This window comes from Nanorana parkeri, unplaced genomic scaffold, assembly GCF_000935625.1.
Source record: "Nanorana parkeri isolate BGI_ZX_2015 unplaced genomic scaffold, ASM93562v1 scaffold1153, whole genome shotgun sequence".
Classification (NCBI taxonomy): Eukaryota; Metazoa; Chordata; class Amphibia; order Anura; family Dicroglossidae; genus Nanorana; species Nanorana parkeri.
The window spans coordinates 268135-288431 of record NW_017307421.1 but is presented as its reverse complement, the minus strand read 5'-3'; the positions used below and the strand labels follow the sequence as shown (position 1 = coordinate 288431).

The window sequence follows — 20297 nt, the reverse complement described above, 5'->3', positions numbered from 1 at the left end:
CTCTCTCTCCCTGTAGACTCTCTCTCTCTCCCTGTAGACTCTCTCTCTCTCTGTATACTCTCTCTCTCTCTCTCTACTCTCTCTCTCTCTCTCTACTCTCTCTCTCTACTCTTTCTTCTCTCTCTCCCCTCTCTCTTCCTCTCTCTCTCTGTGTCTGTGTCTCTCTCTCTCTCTCTCTCATCATTGCCAACTATTCTCATTATTGATTAGTTGTTGCAGCCCTATTTGCTATGAATTTAGTGTACAATAATGTGCCTTGCGTGTTTAGTGCAGTACATATTTGACCATGAACTCAACATGGTTGAGCTTTTAAAAGCAGGTAGATCAGAGTTCAGTAGCCCATAATGAAATCAAATTTGACCTTTTAGCAGTCAAGGTTAACGCAGCATTAAACGTGGTTGCTGTGGGTCACTATGTTTTAATTTGATTTATCATACCAGAATAGAGGCTTTAGTGCTTTCATCCGTATTGACTTTTTCTAGTGCATTGCATTAAGTGTTTGATTCAATTTTTAACTGATTTTATTAGCAAAATTCAGGTTAACATGAAAGTTCTTTTTCCACCACACTGTCATGTTTAGGTGGAAATCAGCTTTGTTGAAAACGTATTTTTCAAATGTGCGGCCAAATGCATGACTATCTATCTGGTGGGAACATGCTACAGAAGTAATTTTCTGGTAGTCAGGAGGCAGACATAGGTCCCACCTTAAGACGGCCACAAATTACATATACAAAATAAATTTAAACTCAATCATCACACTCTTAAATAACCAATAACATATTAATAGAATTTTAAAATAGTTTTAAATCTGCAATTTTTATTAAAATTATTCCTGGTGACTCGCCTTGATTGTCCCTTTTTGGGTGCTTACTATTATGAGGTGACAGTTGTCATATTGTCGGGAGAATTCTCCCACGGAATCAGAAGACTCAGTTAGCTGAACCAATCAAGGTTTATTGTAACGCATATGCGGAGGTTACAACAGACTTGACATGTGTAGGGACTGTCCCAGGCACCAGTCTGTGTAACTCTGAAGAACCCTTTCCCTCCCGCAGTCTCTTATAGCCCTCTTCTTCGCCCACTGCTTCTCCCTCTGTCTTGGGTGAAGTCCCTCTTTCGCATCTGGCCCTCACCTCTCGAATTCCTCTTTGACACGTAGGCTAGTCATTGTGGTTCCAGCCTTGAGACACTGAGTCGTCCTGGTTATCTGCTTCGGCCGTTTGTCCTTGGATGTGGGGTTGTTATGTTCTTCTTTCTTGGTTCTTCGTACGTAAGCTTATCAGGCTTCAGCAGCGGTGTCCTGTGTATAGAAACTCAAAGACAGTTTCTAGTTCCAAAACAAGTATATATGAAACCTTTCTTATTGTCATTATTCTACATGTATAACTACTGAAAACAAAACTACATATTGTTACTTATGCTATTATGAAATGAACAATCTATAACTAAAAATGAGTAAATATCTTCACACATATGCACATTTGTAAGAGGCTACAATCAACTTTGCCAGCATACATAGCTCAGGCATGGAACATGCTGTCCCTATCAGGAACCTGCTTCAGAGAAGGTTTGAGCTCAGGTTTGGACTGAACCTGAGCTCCTCTGATGGAAGTTCCTTCTGCTGCCACCCAGTTAGCTGCAGGCGGTGCATTCCCTGCCTGTTGCTGCACATAACCAAAGGGGTGGAATGCTGTGATGTCATTGCCTTTATATGGCCACATGGCTTTATTTCTTCAATGACAGTGACCTAATATGGCTATTTCAGGTCAATTAACTATTATCCTCCCCTTTATGTGCAGCTGCAGTCCAAACCTGAACTCATCCCTAGTTCAGAGCAATGATGTGTAGCAAGCACATATAGATGGTAAGTGGCTAAAAGAGGCTGGAGAGGTTTAGCAGCGCTGAGATTTGAAAACTGATTTTTTTTTAAAAAGTCAAAACTATTTTTTGCATATTTAAAGAAAATTGCCATTGTTTGATATGCACTGCTTTAGCACATTAAATTACATTTCATTTGGGTTTAGGTCTGCTATAAGGAAAGAAACTGCCCCCATTTGATGCACAAAGGAGATCATTTTTACTTCAGCTGACAGTTAAGTCACTGACATTTTTTTTTCTCTTTTCTTAGGAGTAATAAGAAGCTATTTGACGCTTTTAACATTCCTCAAGTGATTCAAGAAATGCAGAGGACAGCGAACCCAGACCACGCCTTCCTAGTTATTAACCTGAACTCCATTCTTTTCCACTTGGGGTTTTCAAAGCTGAAAATGCTTTCACCTAGTGTCGGCACTAACCATGACTAATGCTGCAGCATAACTCTTTCCTTCTTATTGTGTTTATATTGTAGCATGGATGTGCAATCTAAGTGACGTGAGTTTACAGTATGCTTGTGATTTGTTGCTTATTTATTTAAGAAAAAAAAACACTAAAAACTGTAGCATAGACGAGGGTGTATACCAATCAATCGGATCCCATGCATGTTCCATACATCTAATTTGTTGCTTTGACTAAAAGCTTCATCTTCCCATATTTGTAATTGTAGCCCTATTTGGGGATGTTTAAGGTGTTGCACAGAAGGAATTAGTTCTGTTTCCCGTGGGAATTCAGTAAACTTTTCTTTCACTTTTTAATGTTTTATAGTCCAGTAGAAAATGTAGTGGTAAGCCAATTATTTAAGTGGCTGCTTTAATGGTTATTTTGGAGGGCCTTCCATATATATATTTTTTTAAAGCTTCACTACTTAAAGAAGAAATCCAGTGACAATTTGTATTAACCCTTGCAGTGCTGCTACTCGTGCACTGCAAGAGTTAACTGCTTGGTTTTTTTCCCTGGTACTAAATTTTTTCTAGGTGCTAAAAAAAGAAAAAAGTTATACTCTCCTGAACTACCAAGACCACTCCCTGCTTCTCCGGTCACTGAAGCCTGTCTCCTCCTCTGCTGCACAGATTTAATATTCAACAGCGTCCTCACGTCTATACACTTTTGTATAGAACATGTTGAGACAAGGATACCTAGACACAAACGAGCAGTTAACCCTTGTGGCGCGGGGATAGCCCCAATGCAAGGGTTATTAAAAATTTCCCCCCGGAATTCATCTTAACTTTTTTTTTTTTTTTAGGTTAAAGATGGTAAATACGAAACTTTTATTCCAGTACCATCTTGTGATAGATTGACTTTGTAAAAAAAAAAAGCTCCAATCTTGAACATTCAATACCTATATCGATAGGATAAATATGCGTTGGCATTAGGGTACCTATGTACAGCTAGGTATGGCCAGAAGTGCCAAGTGTAACAGCTGTAATTCATCTTAACATTCTAATAGCATTGTGAAGTCTATATGATTGCAAAGGGACAGTGTACATTTCTTTTCCATTCTGTTTATATGCATAGAAAAGTATATTAAAGCAAGAACATTGTGGGTGACTTTTAAACCTGAAGTTCAGGCAGATATAAAAATCCACCAATTATTTCATATATGAGTTTATTAAAACGTAACAAAAGTTCATTTACATTCCACTAGTTTATGTAGCTGGATTTTCTTTGTATTTCCCTGTGCAGCACTAGATTGTGAGAGGATGGGGTAAGCACTAGGAGGCAATCGCATGTGCTACAATGCCCATGTATTGACGAGCAACATGCTGACAGGAGACATTCACTGCTGAGAGTAGATAGTGACTAAGATGTACTGCCTAACTGCAGCGAAGAAAAGTCAGGTCATAGGGATGGCTTTATTGTCTGCAATGCTGTGTAAATGTCAGTATTACCAAAGCAAAGCTACAAATTCAAATGGCAAATACATGGCTCCCAAATTTGTTGAGGGTGGTGGTAGGCCAGGCCAGGCCAGCCACAGCTTGAATTTTGGTCAGTGCACATGTATTGGCTGCAATTCACACTGGACATGGCCAACTTGTATCATCTTGTCTCTATTTGTGATTAGAGTCCTAAAACTGCAGGTCATATTTGGCACACCGTTTTGCATGGATGTGGAGGTATGGTATTAGTTGAACATGATGACCTCGCATTTTTACTATCCACAGTCCTTCAATATTTAAACCATCAGTTTATTAAATAAACAGTGCCAGCTCTCCTGCTCATCTGTCTTGGAAAGTATTTTCAGACCAACCCCGGATATATATGGTTTCCGAGTTTATTTGTGCATTGTGGGCATGTTTCCATCTATTAATGTTTAATAAAAAAAGGGTAGATCTCAAGAGTATATATTGTTGAACACATTCATCAGTAAACAGTCATAAATGGCTTGAGTTAAAATTGCATACGCTCCTATGGGGTATGCCCATTGGCCCAGTTCATCCAAAGGTATGAAATATGTCACTCATTTCCAGCAATCTAATTGGCATGACTGCATCTCCCCTAAAATTAGGCCATTATGTTGGTTAATAAAACTCTTTCTGAAGACGTGCAATATATTATCAGACTGTATATGTGGATTTTCTAGTGGGTCCTCAAAGTAGGTTAGGCAATCCAAAATAAGATTGCTGGAGCTCTGATGGGAGAGTGTGTGCACCTTATTGGTCAGCAGATGCTATTTAGTTGGTGTGTGTATTGAACCACTGACTTATTTGGCATATTTCCGTTCTGTAAGCCTCTCCCTTATTCATTTTTGTAATTTTGGGAAGAATGTTAGCTCTGTTGTGCCTTTTAGGTTGATGTTTTACCTAGTCTGATGTTTGCAGACTACAATCTTGGGTTAAGTTTTGCATTTTCCCACTCTATTTATTTTACAATCAGAATTTTATTTCTGACTATCTGAAATACTGTAGAAGTTTAACTTTGCTGTTAGGACCATGTTGTGATTTTTTATATTCTCTGTGACAGTTGTGTGATCTTTGCTTCAACAGTAGAAGGTGGCTGTCAATATAATGGCAGTGATTACTCTTGACTGTATTGGTGGCACAGTCATTCTTGTTTCTCTCCGGAGGTGTAAACATTGTTGAAAATGACTTTATAATATCCTTTTTTTTTTAAATCCAATTTTGACTTTCTCTTAACTAGGGATGTACCGATACCAGTTCAGATACCAGTGCCGATTTTCATGAGAACTACCAAGGTTGCAGCTGGGACCTGGCTCTGGCGCTCCACCACTGTCCTGAAATCTTTAGGCTGTATTTTAGAAAAACTGTCACATAAACAAAATGTATCAGTACTTGTATCTGTAAGTACCTGGGCAAGTACCAGTACTTGTACTTACAAAAATGGTATCGGTGCATCCCTAATATATATTTATAAAAACAAAATCATACATTAAAACAGAGATGTACAAATCCCTGGAGCTCCGTGTGCTCCTTACAAATGACAGCTGCCTCCTATTTTTTTTATTTTTCTCTAGTCTAGTCTTGGAGCTGGAAAAGTATCTGTACTTGTACCGAGCACAGTATTTGGTATCAGTGCATCCCTACTCTTAACATATTATTTAAGTTCTGCATGTGAACATCATTTAACTTTAAAAGGGTATTCATAAACTCCTCCTCTGTCACTGGCCTTTCATGTCGTTAACTTCTCCAAGCAGTCCTGTGCCATATTCATAAGTGGCACACAGCGTCTTTGAGCACAACACTACCATTCCTTTGAAGTTTTTTGACTGTTGAGGCTCAGTTAAAGGATGTAAAAATATATGATCTCCCTCTCTTTCAGTAAGTCATGGATTGTTATCCATATTTAGCATTTTGTGTGTGTGGGAGCATTATGTTTTTGTTTTTAGTAGTTGATATGAAATGTTTTAATTTGTTCCAGTGGTTCTTCTACACATTCCAGTGCTTGATTTACAGAAACAAGAAATTCTGTAGGTTTGTAATAGGTTAATGTTTGTTATCTTTTATTGTACAATATTTTCAGTAGCACTTCTTAATGCGACCTGTACAAAACCGGTGCATAAATGTTATAAATTATGTATGTTTACAATAAAAGAATTTGAAACTTCCTCTACCTTTGCTATGCTTAGTTGTGGAAAAAGATATCCACCATAATACATTTTGGTTACATTTACAATTTGAAGTGCACTTTACCTTACACAGCAAATACATTCTGTAATAAGGTGGAGATGCTCATCATGCTTGGCTCTTCCGGTAATGATGGTTTAACCCTTTCCCTGCCACCGACATATGGCATAAGGCGAAACACAACCGCTTGCATCTAGCTAGCTCAGTATGCCATATGTCGGTGGCTTCTCCCTTCTACTATGCTCATGGTCGCTTTAGTGTGACTCTGTTGTAAATAGGTTAACTTGTTTAACTCCTTTTACTGTCTGTAGATTACCATTCTCAAGCACAAGGCCCCATGGTGAGACAGCATGGATCTGCGATCCATGCATGCTTCTAGTTCTGAAATTTACGCCGTCATTTACAGCTCCCAGGTTCAAAATAGTAAACTGGAACCAATCATCTTTGTGGTATTTACTTGAGGTTTGTTTACTAACAATCCTGCTGGCTGCAACTGTCACTGTGCCTCTCTGTGCACTTGTAATTAATATGCCTGTACCGTCTAAGTGGCATAGTAAATATTGCAGCCTGGTAACTAATATTTTCAGAAGATCAGAAATAGCAAAATAAAAGCCGTACATGTGCTAAAGGAAAAAAAAGAAATATAAATAGTAACAGACTGTTACGTTAACTTATACACACTGATGCTGTTAAAGCAACTGGCGAACTACTGTTTCCATCCAGCAGCCCATCAACCATGGCAAAATCTTAGTTTACTCCTTTTCTGCTAAAGCTGAAGTTTTTAGTAATCCTTCTTTTTTTGTGGTGATACAGAACCAAACACATTAGAAATGTGTAATAGTTTGTATCCCCTTAACTTCAGCTGTTTTGTCTATAAAATCTTCACGCTCCTAGCATTGGTGTCAGTGATAATCTGAATGTACCCCGTAGCATTGGTGTTCAGTGAGACTTACCTGTGTGCAGGCTCCATGTCCTGGGCTGCACCTCACAATATAATCATGGGATGGGACTATACAGGCACACCATGGGGGAGAGGAGATCATTCTGCCCATAGCGCCTGTTACCAGATCATCAGGTGGCTCTGTGTTTCAGTATCTGGCACCCACTGTCACTCCGCACAGTGGCTTCTCCAGCATTCAACTTGCAAGCAGAGCCTTGTTATTGCAGAAGCTGGATTACTGTTACCACCCGGCCATAACAACCCCACAGGCCGTAGTTTGCTGTCTGTCTCTTTTCTGTTCCTTTTAAATTATTATAAATGTGCAGACTAACATACTATTACTGAAAGATTTATATATTTTTGTTATTTATTTTGTCTGTCTGGCTCTTTAATTTCAATTAGAAAATAAAAAGTAATCTGACATTTGCAGCCCCTGTTGAGTGTGTGACCCTAAATACTGCAGAAGCTGGGAGACATTAATCAATCTCAGGCAGTTGACAGGGCAGCAAAAAACAGTCCTCTGCTAACAATTCATCCCCTATTCAACCTGAAGCTAGGACAGCAACCTAAGTAAGGGAAATTAGGTATTTTTCATAAAAATGCCAGTACATGTATGATTCAGCTACATACTTAAATCCTTCCCTAAGCTGGTTCTCTTTTTCAATATAAAAAAAATAACTCTGCTACTCAACTAAAGCCCTGTCTGTTTTCTAAATATGCATACTAGTACATACCTATGTAAAAATCATGAAGAATAAAAAGTGTTCTGTTGTATTGCTCTATAGAGCATCTGGTCATGAGGTGGTTAATGTAGTATTACGGATAGTTCAGTAATGTTAGGTTCCTAGTGAGCTATATAATAAGAATGTACTTGGCTCCATAATACCCTGCAGCATGAGCGAATCAATTCACCAGAATGGAAATAAAGCAAAGTGTTTTATGAACAGTTAATGACAGCCAGCACCTCTCTGCTTAGCCAGCCAGCAAAGAACACTAGTGTCAGCACCAGTAAAGAAGCGTGCACAGCTGTTCTTGATCAGTGCCATTGGTTCGTAATGCAACAGTACATTGGAGTGCTCGGGATGCTGATCCATATAGAACCAGTGCACTTCCTTTCATGACACTTGGGCATATTTACTAGTTCTTACATTGCATGTTCTAATCCAGTAAGTATGTAGCCACTTAATTTTTGATACAAATAATTTAAAACCCCTGGATACCAATAGGGGCAGTCTCTCATCAAAGTCTGATGAGTACCCCACTACAATTCACGTAACTGTAAACCAGAAAAGAAACTAAAAATGTGGCACCACTGTGAGGTTTTTCCCTTCCATATAATGCAAACGTCTAACTTTATTAATTGATATGTTTTACTCCTGTGCCAGCATCAAATTCCAACTGTTTTGCTTAAGAACGAAGAAGACTGTGGAGCAAAAAGAGCAGGAGAAGAAGAATTCTAATGATATCATTCAAATAAAAAGAATCCCTGTATGAACTCTGTTCCAGGGTACAAAATCTGTTGATTTTCTGTATACTTATGTATCTGTATTAGGAGAGTGTTGCATCTATGGACGGACTAAACAAATGCAATCCAAAAGTGACCGGGAGGAAGGGTTAGACAAGGCAGCACTGCATAATTATTATGGAAAACATCCTGCAACATTTTTAGGCAGAGGAAAGTCCAGTAGTGTCTTGGAAAAATAATGGTGCATTTATTCATGCTATTTACATGGTATTATTATTATTATACAGGATTTATAAAGCGCCAACAATTTGCGCTTTACAAAATGGAGGAGACAGTACAGTTACAATACAATTTAAGTACAATAGGGTTAGGAGGGCCCTGCTCATGAGAGCTTACAATCTAGTAGGAGGGGCAAGTGATACAAAAGATAATACTTGTTTAGATTGAGTCATTAGAAGTAAAAGGGCAGTTATGTTGAGATGAGAAGCTTCTCTGAAGAGATAGGTTTTTAAGGGTTGCCTAAAGGTGGGCAGCCTAGGAGATAGGCGGACAGATTGGGGTAAGGAGTTCCAGAGGACGGGGGTAAGGAGTTCCAGAGGACGGGGGACACTCTGGGGAAGTCCTGGAGTTGAGCATGGGAGAACGTAATTAGAGAGCAGGGGGTCTTGAGAGGACGGTTTGGGTGATATTTTGAGATGAGGTGGGTGATGTAGCTGGGGGCAGAGTTGTTGATTGCTTCATATGTTGTTAGTATTTTGAATTTTATTAGTCGGGCAATTGGGAGCCGGTGGAGGAACTGGCAGAGAGGGGCGGCAGCCACTGAACGGTTGGTAAGGTGGATGAGTCTGGCAGCGGCATTCATGATAGTCTGAAGGGCTATTTATGGTAGGCCAACAAGGAGGGAGTTGCCAAGATTTGGATAGTGTTTGGATGTGTGGCTGAAAGGAGAGCTCAGAGTCTAGGATTACACAGTGTGCCCTGGCTTGATGGGAGGAGTTGATTGTAGTGCTGTTGATTGTGATGGGGAAGGGAACACAGGAGGAAATATAATAAGCTCAGTTTTGGACAGATTGAGTTTGAGGTAGTGGTGTGACATCCATGTTGAGATGTCAGTGAGTAGATTAGAGATACGTGAAGAGATATAGGGGGTGAGCCAAGGAGTGGAGAGATAGATTTGGGTGTCATCAGCATAAAGATGGTATTGGAAGCCATGGGAGGCTATCAGTTGACCCAGGGAAGGAGTGTAGATAGAGAATAGAAGGGGCCCAAGGACAGACCCCTTGGGGACCAAGGACAGACCCCTTGGGGACCCCCACGGGAAGAGGAGAGGAGGTAGAATTGAAGGTGCGCTGAGAGAGGTAGGAGGTGAACCATGAGAAAGCAGTCTTGGAGGCCAAGGGATTGGAGTTAGGGCTTTTCCCCATAGTTGTTAGGGTAACAGGAGGGCACAAACTAGCATCCTCCCATCACCCTAAGTTCAGTATACCGCAAGCTAAAGCTTACTGTATACTGAGCCGCTGAAGCGGATCCCGGCAATTATGTCTGGATCCGCCCAGGTGCGTGACTGACAGCTGGCTCTGCCTATCTAGAGGCAGAGCCAGCTGTACCCGCCCCATCCTGCCAGTCAGCGCTGGAGGATCGGAGGGGGGAATCCAGGCACTCCCCTATCACGGCAGAGAGTCGTGACGGGATCGAGAAGTGAGCGAACACCGGTATGTGTTCGCTCACTTCCCGATCTACTGAGCCGACCTGTGACAGTCTCATTGTCACAGGTCGGCTAGAACTATGAGGTGAGTGAAAAGCACTCACCTCATAGTTCTCCTTTAAGGAGAAGTAGGTGGTCAACTGTGTCAAAGGCAGCGGAAAGGTCTAAAAGTATGAATATAGAGTAGTGGCCATTGGTTTTAGCAGTTAGTAGATCGTTAGTAAGTTTTAGAAGGTCAGTTTCTGTGGAGTGTAGCAGACGAAAGCCAGATTGAAACGGATCAAGGTGATTGTTAACGGTAAGGTGGCAGCTCAGGCGTTGTTGACCAGCCATTCAAGAAGTTTGGGGGTAAATGGGAGGTGGGTCTCAAGTTGTTCAGATTGGTGGCCCCCAAAGAGGGTTTTTTTTAATATAGGGGTCACCAGTGCTTAATTTAGAGGGGTAGGGATGACACCATTAGAAAGGGAGAGATTGAAGATGTGAGTAAGGTAGTACAGGATAGAGATAGAGGGTGACTGTAGTAGTTGTGAGGGGATGGGGTCCAGGGGGCAGGTGGTTAGGCATGAGTTAGACAAAAGAGTAGCGACTTTGTCAGTGGTAACTGGATCAAATGAAGAGAGTAGTGAGTGTGGTGGCAGACAAGGTGTGTTTGGAGTGGGAGAGGTCTGGGCAGTGGAGATTTCATTGCGAATTGCATCAATCTTGTCTCAAGTGATTGGCAATTTCCTGTGCAGTCAGTGAGTTGGTTGGAGGAGGCGGTGGGAGATGAAGAAAGGAGTTGAAAGTAGAAAAGAGCTAACGAGGACTAGATGAGAGGGTGTTAATGAGTGTGATGAAGTAGGTCTGTTTGGTAGTGTGGAGGCAGGTATTATATTTTTAGAAGGCAGATTTATATTGGGTAAAATCTTGCAGGGATTTGGATTTACACCAATGTTGCTCAACTGCACGACTATGTCTTCTGCGTCTTCTAGTGTCATCTATCTGCCAAGGCTGTAGTGGACGTGGCTTGATTCTTTGAGTGGTGAGAGGGGCAAGTGTGTCCATACAGGATGAGAGTGAGTTATTGTAGAGAGAAGTGTCAAGGTCAGGGCAGGGAAGAGTCGTGATTTTGTCATAAAGGTAGCCTGTTGCAGTGTAAAGAAGAAAGGAGTTAAAGTGGTTAAGGTTCCTACGGGTGGCAGTTTCCTGGTTGGAAATGTGAGGGGCGGATGCGAGGGAGAGTGTGAATTTGATGAGGTTGTGATCAGAGAGTGGAAAAGGGGTGTTGGTGAGATTGGAAGGAGTGCAGAGGTGAGAGAATACGACATCAAGGGTGTTACCATCAGAGTGAGTAGAAGTGTTAGGCCAAAGGAAGAAGTTGGGTTGAGTAGCTCAGAGGTTGCAGTGTTGTTAATATTGACAGGAACATTAAAGTCACCGAGAATGACAGTGGGTGTTTCAGAGGAAAGAAAATAGGGTAGCCAGGCAGAGAAGTTGTCAAGGAAGCTTTCCTGGAGGCCGAGAAATCACAGCAATCATCAGTGAAACGGGAAAACAGACATATGCAAGGTATATACTGGTATTGTGAAGTGCTCTGAAAAACATGAAACAAAACTTCAAAATAAATCTTGCCCTGTCCCAAAGTCAACAGGCTGCACAAGGTTAATGTGTGTCAACCTTAAAATAATTTTATTTTTTTTGTTCCAATTATCATCAACCTTAACTCTAGCAGATATCTCCTGTCTGCTCCACAGGCTCCAGGGCATTGACTGTGAGTGTTAGGTAGGACTAAATGGTCTGACAGGGAGATGCAAACCTGGGGTTGATCAGATGTCCCAAAAGGTGTAAGAAAATAGCCTGGGAGATTTTGTGCATCCTGAACAGAACTTTTTGATGTTCTGCTACACACCCCTCCCTTGTTTTAATCCCACAGTTTAAACACCTGTAACCCACCAACACGGTTCAAAGCCATCTAAGTAACTAGTGAATGTTTTACTGTAAAAGAATAACCCTGTAGAACCAGAAACCATTGGTTTATTTGTTTTTCTTCTGGGCCATCCATTTGAGGAGAGCATGGTCAGTTACCATGTCAAAATGGTACTTTAACAAGTAGTATCTTTAGTGTCCAATGCCCGCTTTATAGCTAAACACTTCATCCCCATCACTGCATAGTTCTTTTCATGTGCATTCAGTGTTCTGCTCAGGTGAACTATGAGGCGATCCTCCCCATCCTGTACCTGTGACAAAATGCCCCCAGACCAACGTCGGATACATCTGTCTGAACAAGAAAATACCTGGAAAAATTTGGGAAGTACAGAATTGACTGAACAAAGAGCTCTCTTCAGGAAAGACCATTACGCTTCTGGGGACCATTTTACCATAACAACAGTTTTTTTTTCCTTTGGTAAGGTGAGTCAAGAGTTGCAACATGCAGGATGAATCTGCTATAGCAGGAGTATTGAATTAGATTTTATGGAGGCCCAGTTACTAAACTTTTCTTCTGGCAGAGGTCCAAATCTCATGTTTGTGCTACGACTCAGTTCCTAGTATATACTGTATGTGCCGTTGGCACCTTTTAGAATACAATGTAAACAGCGGGATTTCTCGATCGACATGCCGTTTGTGTTGATGGAGGAATCGGGTCATGTTTTTGGATTCAGCCTGCGGGTTGAACGAAAGAAAAAAATGATAGGTGTATGGCCAGCCGTACTTTCTTTAAAAACACTCTTGACATCTCATTGCGGAATGTATTCTGGATGAACAGGAGTAGTTGCTGTCCCAGGACTGAAGCTGGAAAACCATTTACTGAACTTTCCAATAAGTTTATTCATGAAGTCAACAAAAGGACATTTTTTTTCCTGAATATTTTGCTTCACCTTTCTGAAATGCACACACTATCCTTGAAGATCTTCCTTGAACAATTCCAGTTTCCCCTGAATAGAGCAGACAGCTGTCATCAAATAAAAAACAGCATTGTTCTTACCCTGCAGATCTAATGCCAGCATTATTCAGCAAACACATCCTAATGGACATCACAACAGTTGTATGTGTTTATTTTGAATAAAAATGGTGTGAATGTGACATCACAATTAACATGAGCAGTGGGTGGAGAAAAATTAACTGACTGGTTTTGGGGATTCTCACTGATGTATATAGAGCTGCAAAAATTATTCGATTAAGTCGATTAAATGTCGGCTAAAATTTCCCGCTTGCGCCACGCCCACGCCAGTAAACCCGCTCACGCGACGCCGCTTACGCCACGCCCACCGCACAAGCTGAGGACATGCGTGTGGCCCTCTCTTCCCGGTGAGCTTCCCGACTCGCCGCTGCCCGCCGACAACCAACAACGCTGCTGACCGGTGTGCCCGCCGACAACACGGTCATTCAAAGTAAGTCGAGATCGGCCGGGAGCTTTTTAATGTTTCCTGTTTTTGTTTTTTTTCAAAGCGGCACACTGCAGAACATTTGCAGCTATAAAGGAACAACAAATCCCAGCAATAATACATTATACATCCTGTATAATGCGGGTTTACTGGCGTGTGCGGTGGGCGTGGCGTAAGCGGCGTCGCGTGAGCGGGTTTACTGGCGTGGGCGTGGCGCAAGCGGGAAATTTTAGCCGACATTTAATCGACTTAATCGAATAATTTTTGCAGCTCTATATACATCAGTGAGAATCCCCAAAACCAGTCAGTGAATTTTTCTCCACCCACTGCTCATGTCAATTGTTGCAGCTTTACAGAATACCAATGTATAATACAGCAGCACACTGCAGAACATTTGCAGCTATAAAGGAACAACAAATCCCAGCAATAATACATTATACACCCTGTATAATGTATTATTGCTGGGATTTGTTGTTCCTTTATAGCTGCTAATGTTCTGCAGTGTGCTGCTGTATTATACATTGGTATTCTGTAAAGCTGCAACAATTATTAGATTAAATTGTTCTCGCCGCGCCCACGCCGCGTACCTGCCCACCGCACAAGCCGGACACACGCCCGCAGAGCACGCCGCCGCCGCTGCAGCGACTTACAACAGTTCAGAAACAGGTAAGGGGGACCTGTTTAAATGTTTCCTGTTTAAAAAAAAAAGCGGCACACTGCAGAACACCAGCAGCTATAGAGGAACAACAAATCCCAGCAATAATATATTAAACAGCCTATAGCTGGTGGTATTGTCCATTGTGCTGTATAATGTATTATTGCTGGTAATAATAGATTCATTACAAATCCCTACAAATACAACGCAATGCAGAATACCAGCAGCTATAGAGGACTACAAATCCCAGCAATAATACATTATATACAGGGCAATGCAGAATAATGCCATCTATAGAGGAATGCATCAGAACCCAGCAATAATACATTATATACATAATAGTATAATGTTGTACTATTGCTGGCATTTGTTGTATTCCTCTATACCTGCTGGTATTCTGCATTGTGCCGTATAATCATTATACAGCACACTGCAGAATACCACCAGCTATAGAGGACTACAAATCCCAGCAATAATAAATGATATACAGCGCAATGCAGAATAAGGCCAGCTACAGAGGACTACAAATCCCAGCAATAGTACATTATAGGATAATGTACTATTGCTGTATTCCTATATAGCTGCTGGTATTCTGCACTGTAACGCTGTATAATGTACAATATTGCACACCACACTTTTTTTTTTTTACTTCCACCGCGCCTAGCTTGCTCCCGTGATGGACTACAATCTCAATACAAACTAGTAGTCCATCACTGGAGCCTTTTAAAAAAAATCCATTTAACCGATTAATCGAACTTAATAACTAGCTAACTAATCGATTATAAAAATTATCGTTAGCTGCAGCCCTAGATGTATATATTGACTGTGTCTGTTACACCTGTTGTCTTCTTTTTGCCTGATGAAGGGACTACACTGGTTACAACATGTTCTGTTCTTTTGTGGCAGCATGTTTATCTAACATCAATAAAGAATGGATTGATAATGTGGACCTTGGTGTGCTGGTGACCTCATTACCTCTATTGTCTGTGTGCTGCCATCTGCTGGCCTTTTCAGAACCTACTGCAGTTGCAAGAAGAGATACTTTGGTCTGGAGTGCAATGGGATAGCTTTAACCTTTAAATAGCAGATTCTGCTCTAAATGCCCATGGTCCTTCACCATATGTGGACTGGGGATAGGTAGCAGGTGCACGGGGGCTTGTCCAGTAGTGCCTCAACAAAAAATTAGTTGCACGGTACTAAATACAAACTTCAAAACAAAACCTAGCCATGTTCTGGCTAACTACACAACAGCAGTCCTAACAGGCTACAATTCGTGTGTAAATCCTAAAGAGAACTTTTTCAGGCTCCTCGCTAGACACTCTGCTGCAAAATTAAGTGTTTTTCAAGGGCTAACCTCTAGTTTATTGCGATAGAGTATTAAATGCTCACATTTCTCTCAGTGTTGTATCTAGATCCAACAAATATACATTACCCGGCAAAGTATTTCTTTTCATTTTTGCCCAAACACTTAGTTGTGTTTCTGAACAGCTGGCTCCAAGTCTCTCAGCTCTGCTTCCATTAACTTCCTGTCCAGTACAAGATCACAAGGGACAGAGCAGTCTTCAGCAGCTGTCCATCTACTAGCTTGGGGAAGAGAGCAAGGAGGAGAGGGGAGCAAGAAGCAGGGGAGTGTCTTGCCTTGATGTTCTTATGGTTTTGTGGAGGCACACACAAGGGTGACTCCACATGACCCTACAAGGAAAAGGGGCTACCCAAAAATAGGGTATCAGGACCAGTGCTCAGGGGACCAGCTGATTCTTTAGGAAGCTACAACTTTTAAACGGAAAGGAACAGCATTCATTGTAAATTATTTCAGAAGCATTTGAAACGGCTTAAAAACTCTTTGATTTTAATATCACTTAAACAATTTGTGGTTTTATTCAGATTGTAACATATCTATTTATGACATCTTTCAGACTCTGCCAAAATAGTGAGTGCACTGCAACAATTACCACAATCTTACTGAGCATCCCACATGATCTGCCTTGGAAAATCATCCAACTTACCTTGCTTAACCTTATTAAAAACATCAAACCAAAAAGCACCCAGTAAATCAATACAACACTCCTTGTGTGGGATTTTCTTTTTCTTGGGGTTGGGCAACTGAATGAATCCAATAAGGCTATAATGTTGTTTTAGTTGCTTTATAACAAGTTTAGATTTGATAATGGGGTGCTAAGAGTTCTAAACTGGTCCCTTTATAGCCACTGGCTGGGTATCTGACACATGGTATAGCTTGTCTGTTCAATCCAAAATTCAAATAACACTTTGTGCAGACATCCTGCAATGAAATAAGGTGTAATAAAAAGGAAACTTATAAAAGCACAAATAAAACTGCTACGCAGCTCCCTAGTTTCAGCTATCATGCCCAACAGAATCACTCTAGCACTGTTTTCTTGTCTCATAATTCTAAGTTAGTTTCATGTCACCTTTACCTTGCTTTTCTAGTCATATCTGTGGCTCTTCCTTCTTCCCTGTGTTTCATCATGTCTTAATGAATGCAAATTTCATACGGCTGCCCATGTTTCATTTATGCTAACTGTGGATGTATTCATGAGATGAGTCGACTGAACATAAAGATGAAAGGAAACCACAGCAAAACATCACAAAGGAACAAATTCCAAAGCCATGTTTGAAGAAAAGAAAAACTACTTAATACGTTACCTTAAATGTAGCAGATGTATGCATAATATTCTACTTTTATTATCTTCTTTGCTGAGATGGCACTTTTATTAAAAAATAGGGCAGTTCCTGGTTTTATTGATAATATGAAGAACACATCTGGTACAATTTTTAAAGCATTCTTCATATCGAGAATGAATAACTATGGAACTGGGACAAGTCAGTATTGCATTCAACTGTGTTTAGTCCTTTGCCAAGCAAATTACTTGAAAATAAAAATGCATCCTGACATTAAAAAAAGAGGACAGTGTTATAAATTCCAAGCCATTACAAGGTGACGTGCCTTCTCTACCTATGACTTCTTTTTGCTTATCGCCAACCTTTGCCTTAGAGCTCATGGCTGAAGTCTAAAGTACATGTGAAATTTGTCCTGATGTGGGGGGAATGGGGGGAATGATTTGATTGCACAGAAACACTTAGGATGTTACGCTAAGAAATACCTTTTTGGAATGGAGAACAATCGCACTTTATATATTGTTGAAATTACCCCTTAAAGATACTTTTTTTTTTGGAGTTTTATAGAGACTAATTTTTGGAGTTGCACATGTGATCTGGATCACAATACATTGCACATGCAGTTTTGAGATTGTATTGAATTTAACCATTGGGGAGGTCACATATTGTGTTGGGGCTATCACTAGGCACTTAATTGTATATTGCTTATGTATAAGTTGTAGTTTTTTAGCGCAGTGACTTTATTGTCTTGAAATGTTAAGTTCCTTTAATTTCCATGTATGTTTCCAGATAAAAGGGGATCTGTACAAATAGAAATTACATGAGCTGCCTCTGCTGATTTGTTTTTGAATATGAAACCTCTGGGGCTGAACCCTTTCTTCAGTACTTTGGGAGTAACTGACCAGAATATACAATAATAGTCCTTAATACAGTATGCACACTAACTTTTCCAGGTTAGTGACTGGAATGATGTTGCTTCTTAAAGCAACACAGAAACTACAAAAAAATCCAAAAGCAGCTCCCTACAAAAAAATTAATATTGTACTTGCCTCTCCAGAGCACCTGCCTGTACCTGCCTCTCTTGAGCAGGACGTTCAAGAGCAGTGATGAGTGAGGGCTTGGTTCACCTGTGTTTGCCCAAGCCCACGCAAAACTCCTTCCGGTCTAATCAGTTGTGACCCGGGGCATTCCTCGCCCCACAGCTACACATGACAAAGTGACAGGGAACGGCCTTGCCACAATTGATTGGGCTGGGGAGCGGTTGTGTTAGTCATACTTTTGCACGAGATTGGGCAAGCAAAGGTGAACTGGGTTCTCACCAATGCCTCCGTACATCACCATTCAAAAGCTACGGCCTGCTGTAGAACATTCTCATCTACTGCCTAGTCCCTTGATGCATGCTGTGGTTCCATCCACAATCCCCTGCGTCACTATAGCTGGGGACCAGACAACCAGCACACCCGGAAGTGTGAAGACTCTCGGAAGCTGTAGCTTTTGAATAGAGAGATTATCTGTAGCTCTGCTCCGAGAGGTAAATATATTGCTTCTTTTGCAGGGAGTTGTCTTTGGATCTCATATTAAAATAAGTCGGTAATGACAGCTCCCCTATAATATTATGACACTTTTTTTACACACAGAAAGCTGCCATTGAAATGAAACTAATTCAGCTTCTATTGTATTGCCTATTATAAGTAGACTGAAGGTTTCCACCTCTTACAGGCATCCCTCTGTTTGCTAATGATATTATTAACTGTAAGATAATAGGTTTGGTTTTATAGCAGGATATGCAAGATCAACTTCACAAGCATTTTTGGTACCTTTTTAATAGGAATTGTAAAGTCACAATCATAAAATATAATAACTTATATATACAAAATGAAAACATAAACAATTTCATGCTTTAGTACTCGTGCAATGCCTTTTGGGTGCATCATATAATAGGTGCATACATGGGATCAGGATTTGTAACATGAATGCAGCTTTCCATGGTCCGGTAATTGTTCATCACATTTTGATTTACATCCTATCAACAGAGATGACAATAGATTGTCACATTTATATGTCCACCTCTGATCAGTAACTAGTCTATGAGCTGTGATGCTCTATCACTTACATACAGTAATTCATAGCAATCACTGCCCAGTTATCTATCGTTCAGTGATCTGAAACTGGTTGGTTGCCATGCACTACTGTACTTTGCACACTATCATTGCTCTTTGCTTACGTATTTTTTGCAAAAGCCTACGTGAATGGCTACCGTGCATAGTTTTTAGTCATAGCATTCACTCATGAAGTTGTCCAGACTAAGCAACAGGAATATCTCACTCTGCTTGCTACATTCCCCACAGTATAAAATAAATTAAAAATGGCAAATAGAGAGTTAGATCTGCTTTTATTAGTCTTAGCAGAAGGGAGTACATTGAGACACCCGCTTAGCAAACTTTTCATCCAAGTCCCCAAAATATGTAAGAAGCCTGGGTGTGATTAAACTTGTGAGAATCAAGAACAACCTCAAATATTGGGTTTGGGTGGCCTCACCTTTTTAAAGTAGTATACGCAAGAACGTGTTGGTTTATAGCTGAGACTGGGCTTTACAAACATTTCATTCACATTCTCCTAACTGTACTTGCCCTTCAATCCAGCATATTGTACAGAATGTGCAGCTGTGATTGTTAAAGAAAATGTTATTGCTGAATGCAGACTTGTTCCCCCCAGCTGCTTGTGAGGACATTAGAACACATGACAGAAAATGAATTCCTTTGTCAATACTCATGGACCATTTAACATTCATGGGTAAAAAGCTGCACTGCGTTTTCTTTGTGCAAGAATGCTTACTGTATAACATGGAAGAGGTATCCTAATCCCATACTTCTTGTTTTCATTTTAGGTGCCTAGACATGAAGATGAAATAATGCTTTCCCTTTATCCATCCATATATATATATATATATGTGTGTGTGTGTTTTCATGATATTACCCCAGGTTTTGGGGCAGTAGGACAAATATTCTCACCGCAAGACAGAGGCTAAGAATGTGCTTTTAGCTGGTGGTGCTAAAGTGGTCGCTTCTTCATTCTAGCCATGCCAGAACCACCAGTTTAGAAATTAGAATGAATGTTTATCCACTAAAACATAAGCCTTCACATTGTACAGCTCATGCTTCACTGGCTTATCAAAACAAGTAGTAGCATAGTGTGACAATTTGCATCTACCTGAGAAGAGAAAATTGGTATTTAAAATATTGTTGGCTGCCTTTAAGAACTGTCTTACCATTGTAACTTTACACAATTTCAAGGAAAGACATTTCTCGTTCAGTTTTCAAAACACTGACTCAAGTCAGCTTCAATCGTTTATTTAAATTGCATCCTTCAAAGTAGCTTATACTCACTTTCCATTTGCTCCTCCTATGCTCCTTTAGCCACCAGAGGTAATGGAAAATGCTCAGTACTTGTGATTATAGGGCCTCTCTGTGCCACGTGGAAGCATTTGTTGATTTGTTATTCAGAAAGTCAGTGTTGTCACATAGGGGAAGAGGGAGAGAGAGAGTCCTTAGCCCTGTAGAGGCTCCATGTCGTGAT

General features: G+C 40.6%; 1 protein-coding gene across 1 annotated transcript in view; it reads left to right on the top strand.

Moving 5' to 3' along the window:
* Positions 1 to 2380, top strand: part of CCDC138 (coiled-coil domain containing 138) — a 30700-nt gene extending 28320 nt beyond the window's left edge. Inside the window, exon 13 of the mRNA XM_018568197.1 lies at positions 2129 to 2380. Coding sequence (XP_018423699.1) covers positions 2129 to 2303 — 175 coding nt within the window. The 3' untranslated portion in view covers positions 2304 to 2380. The remainder of the gene's footprint in view (positions 1 to 2128) is intronic.
* Positions 2381 to 20297: the final 17917 nt, after the last annotated feature.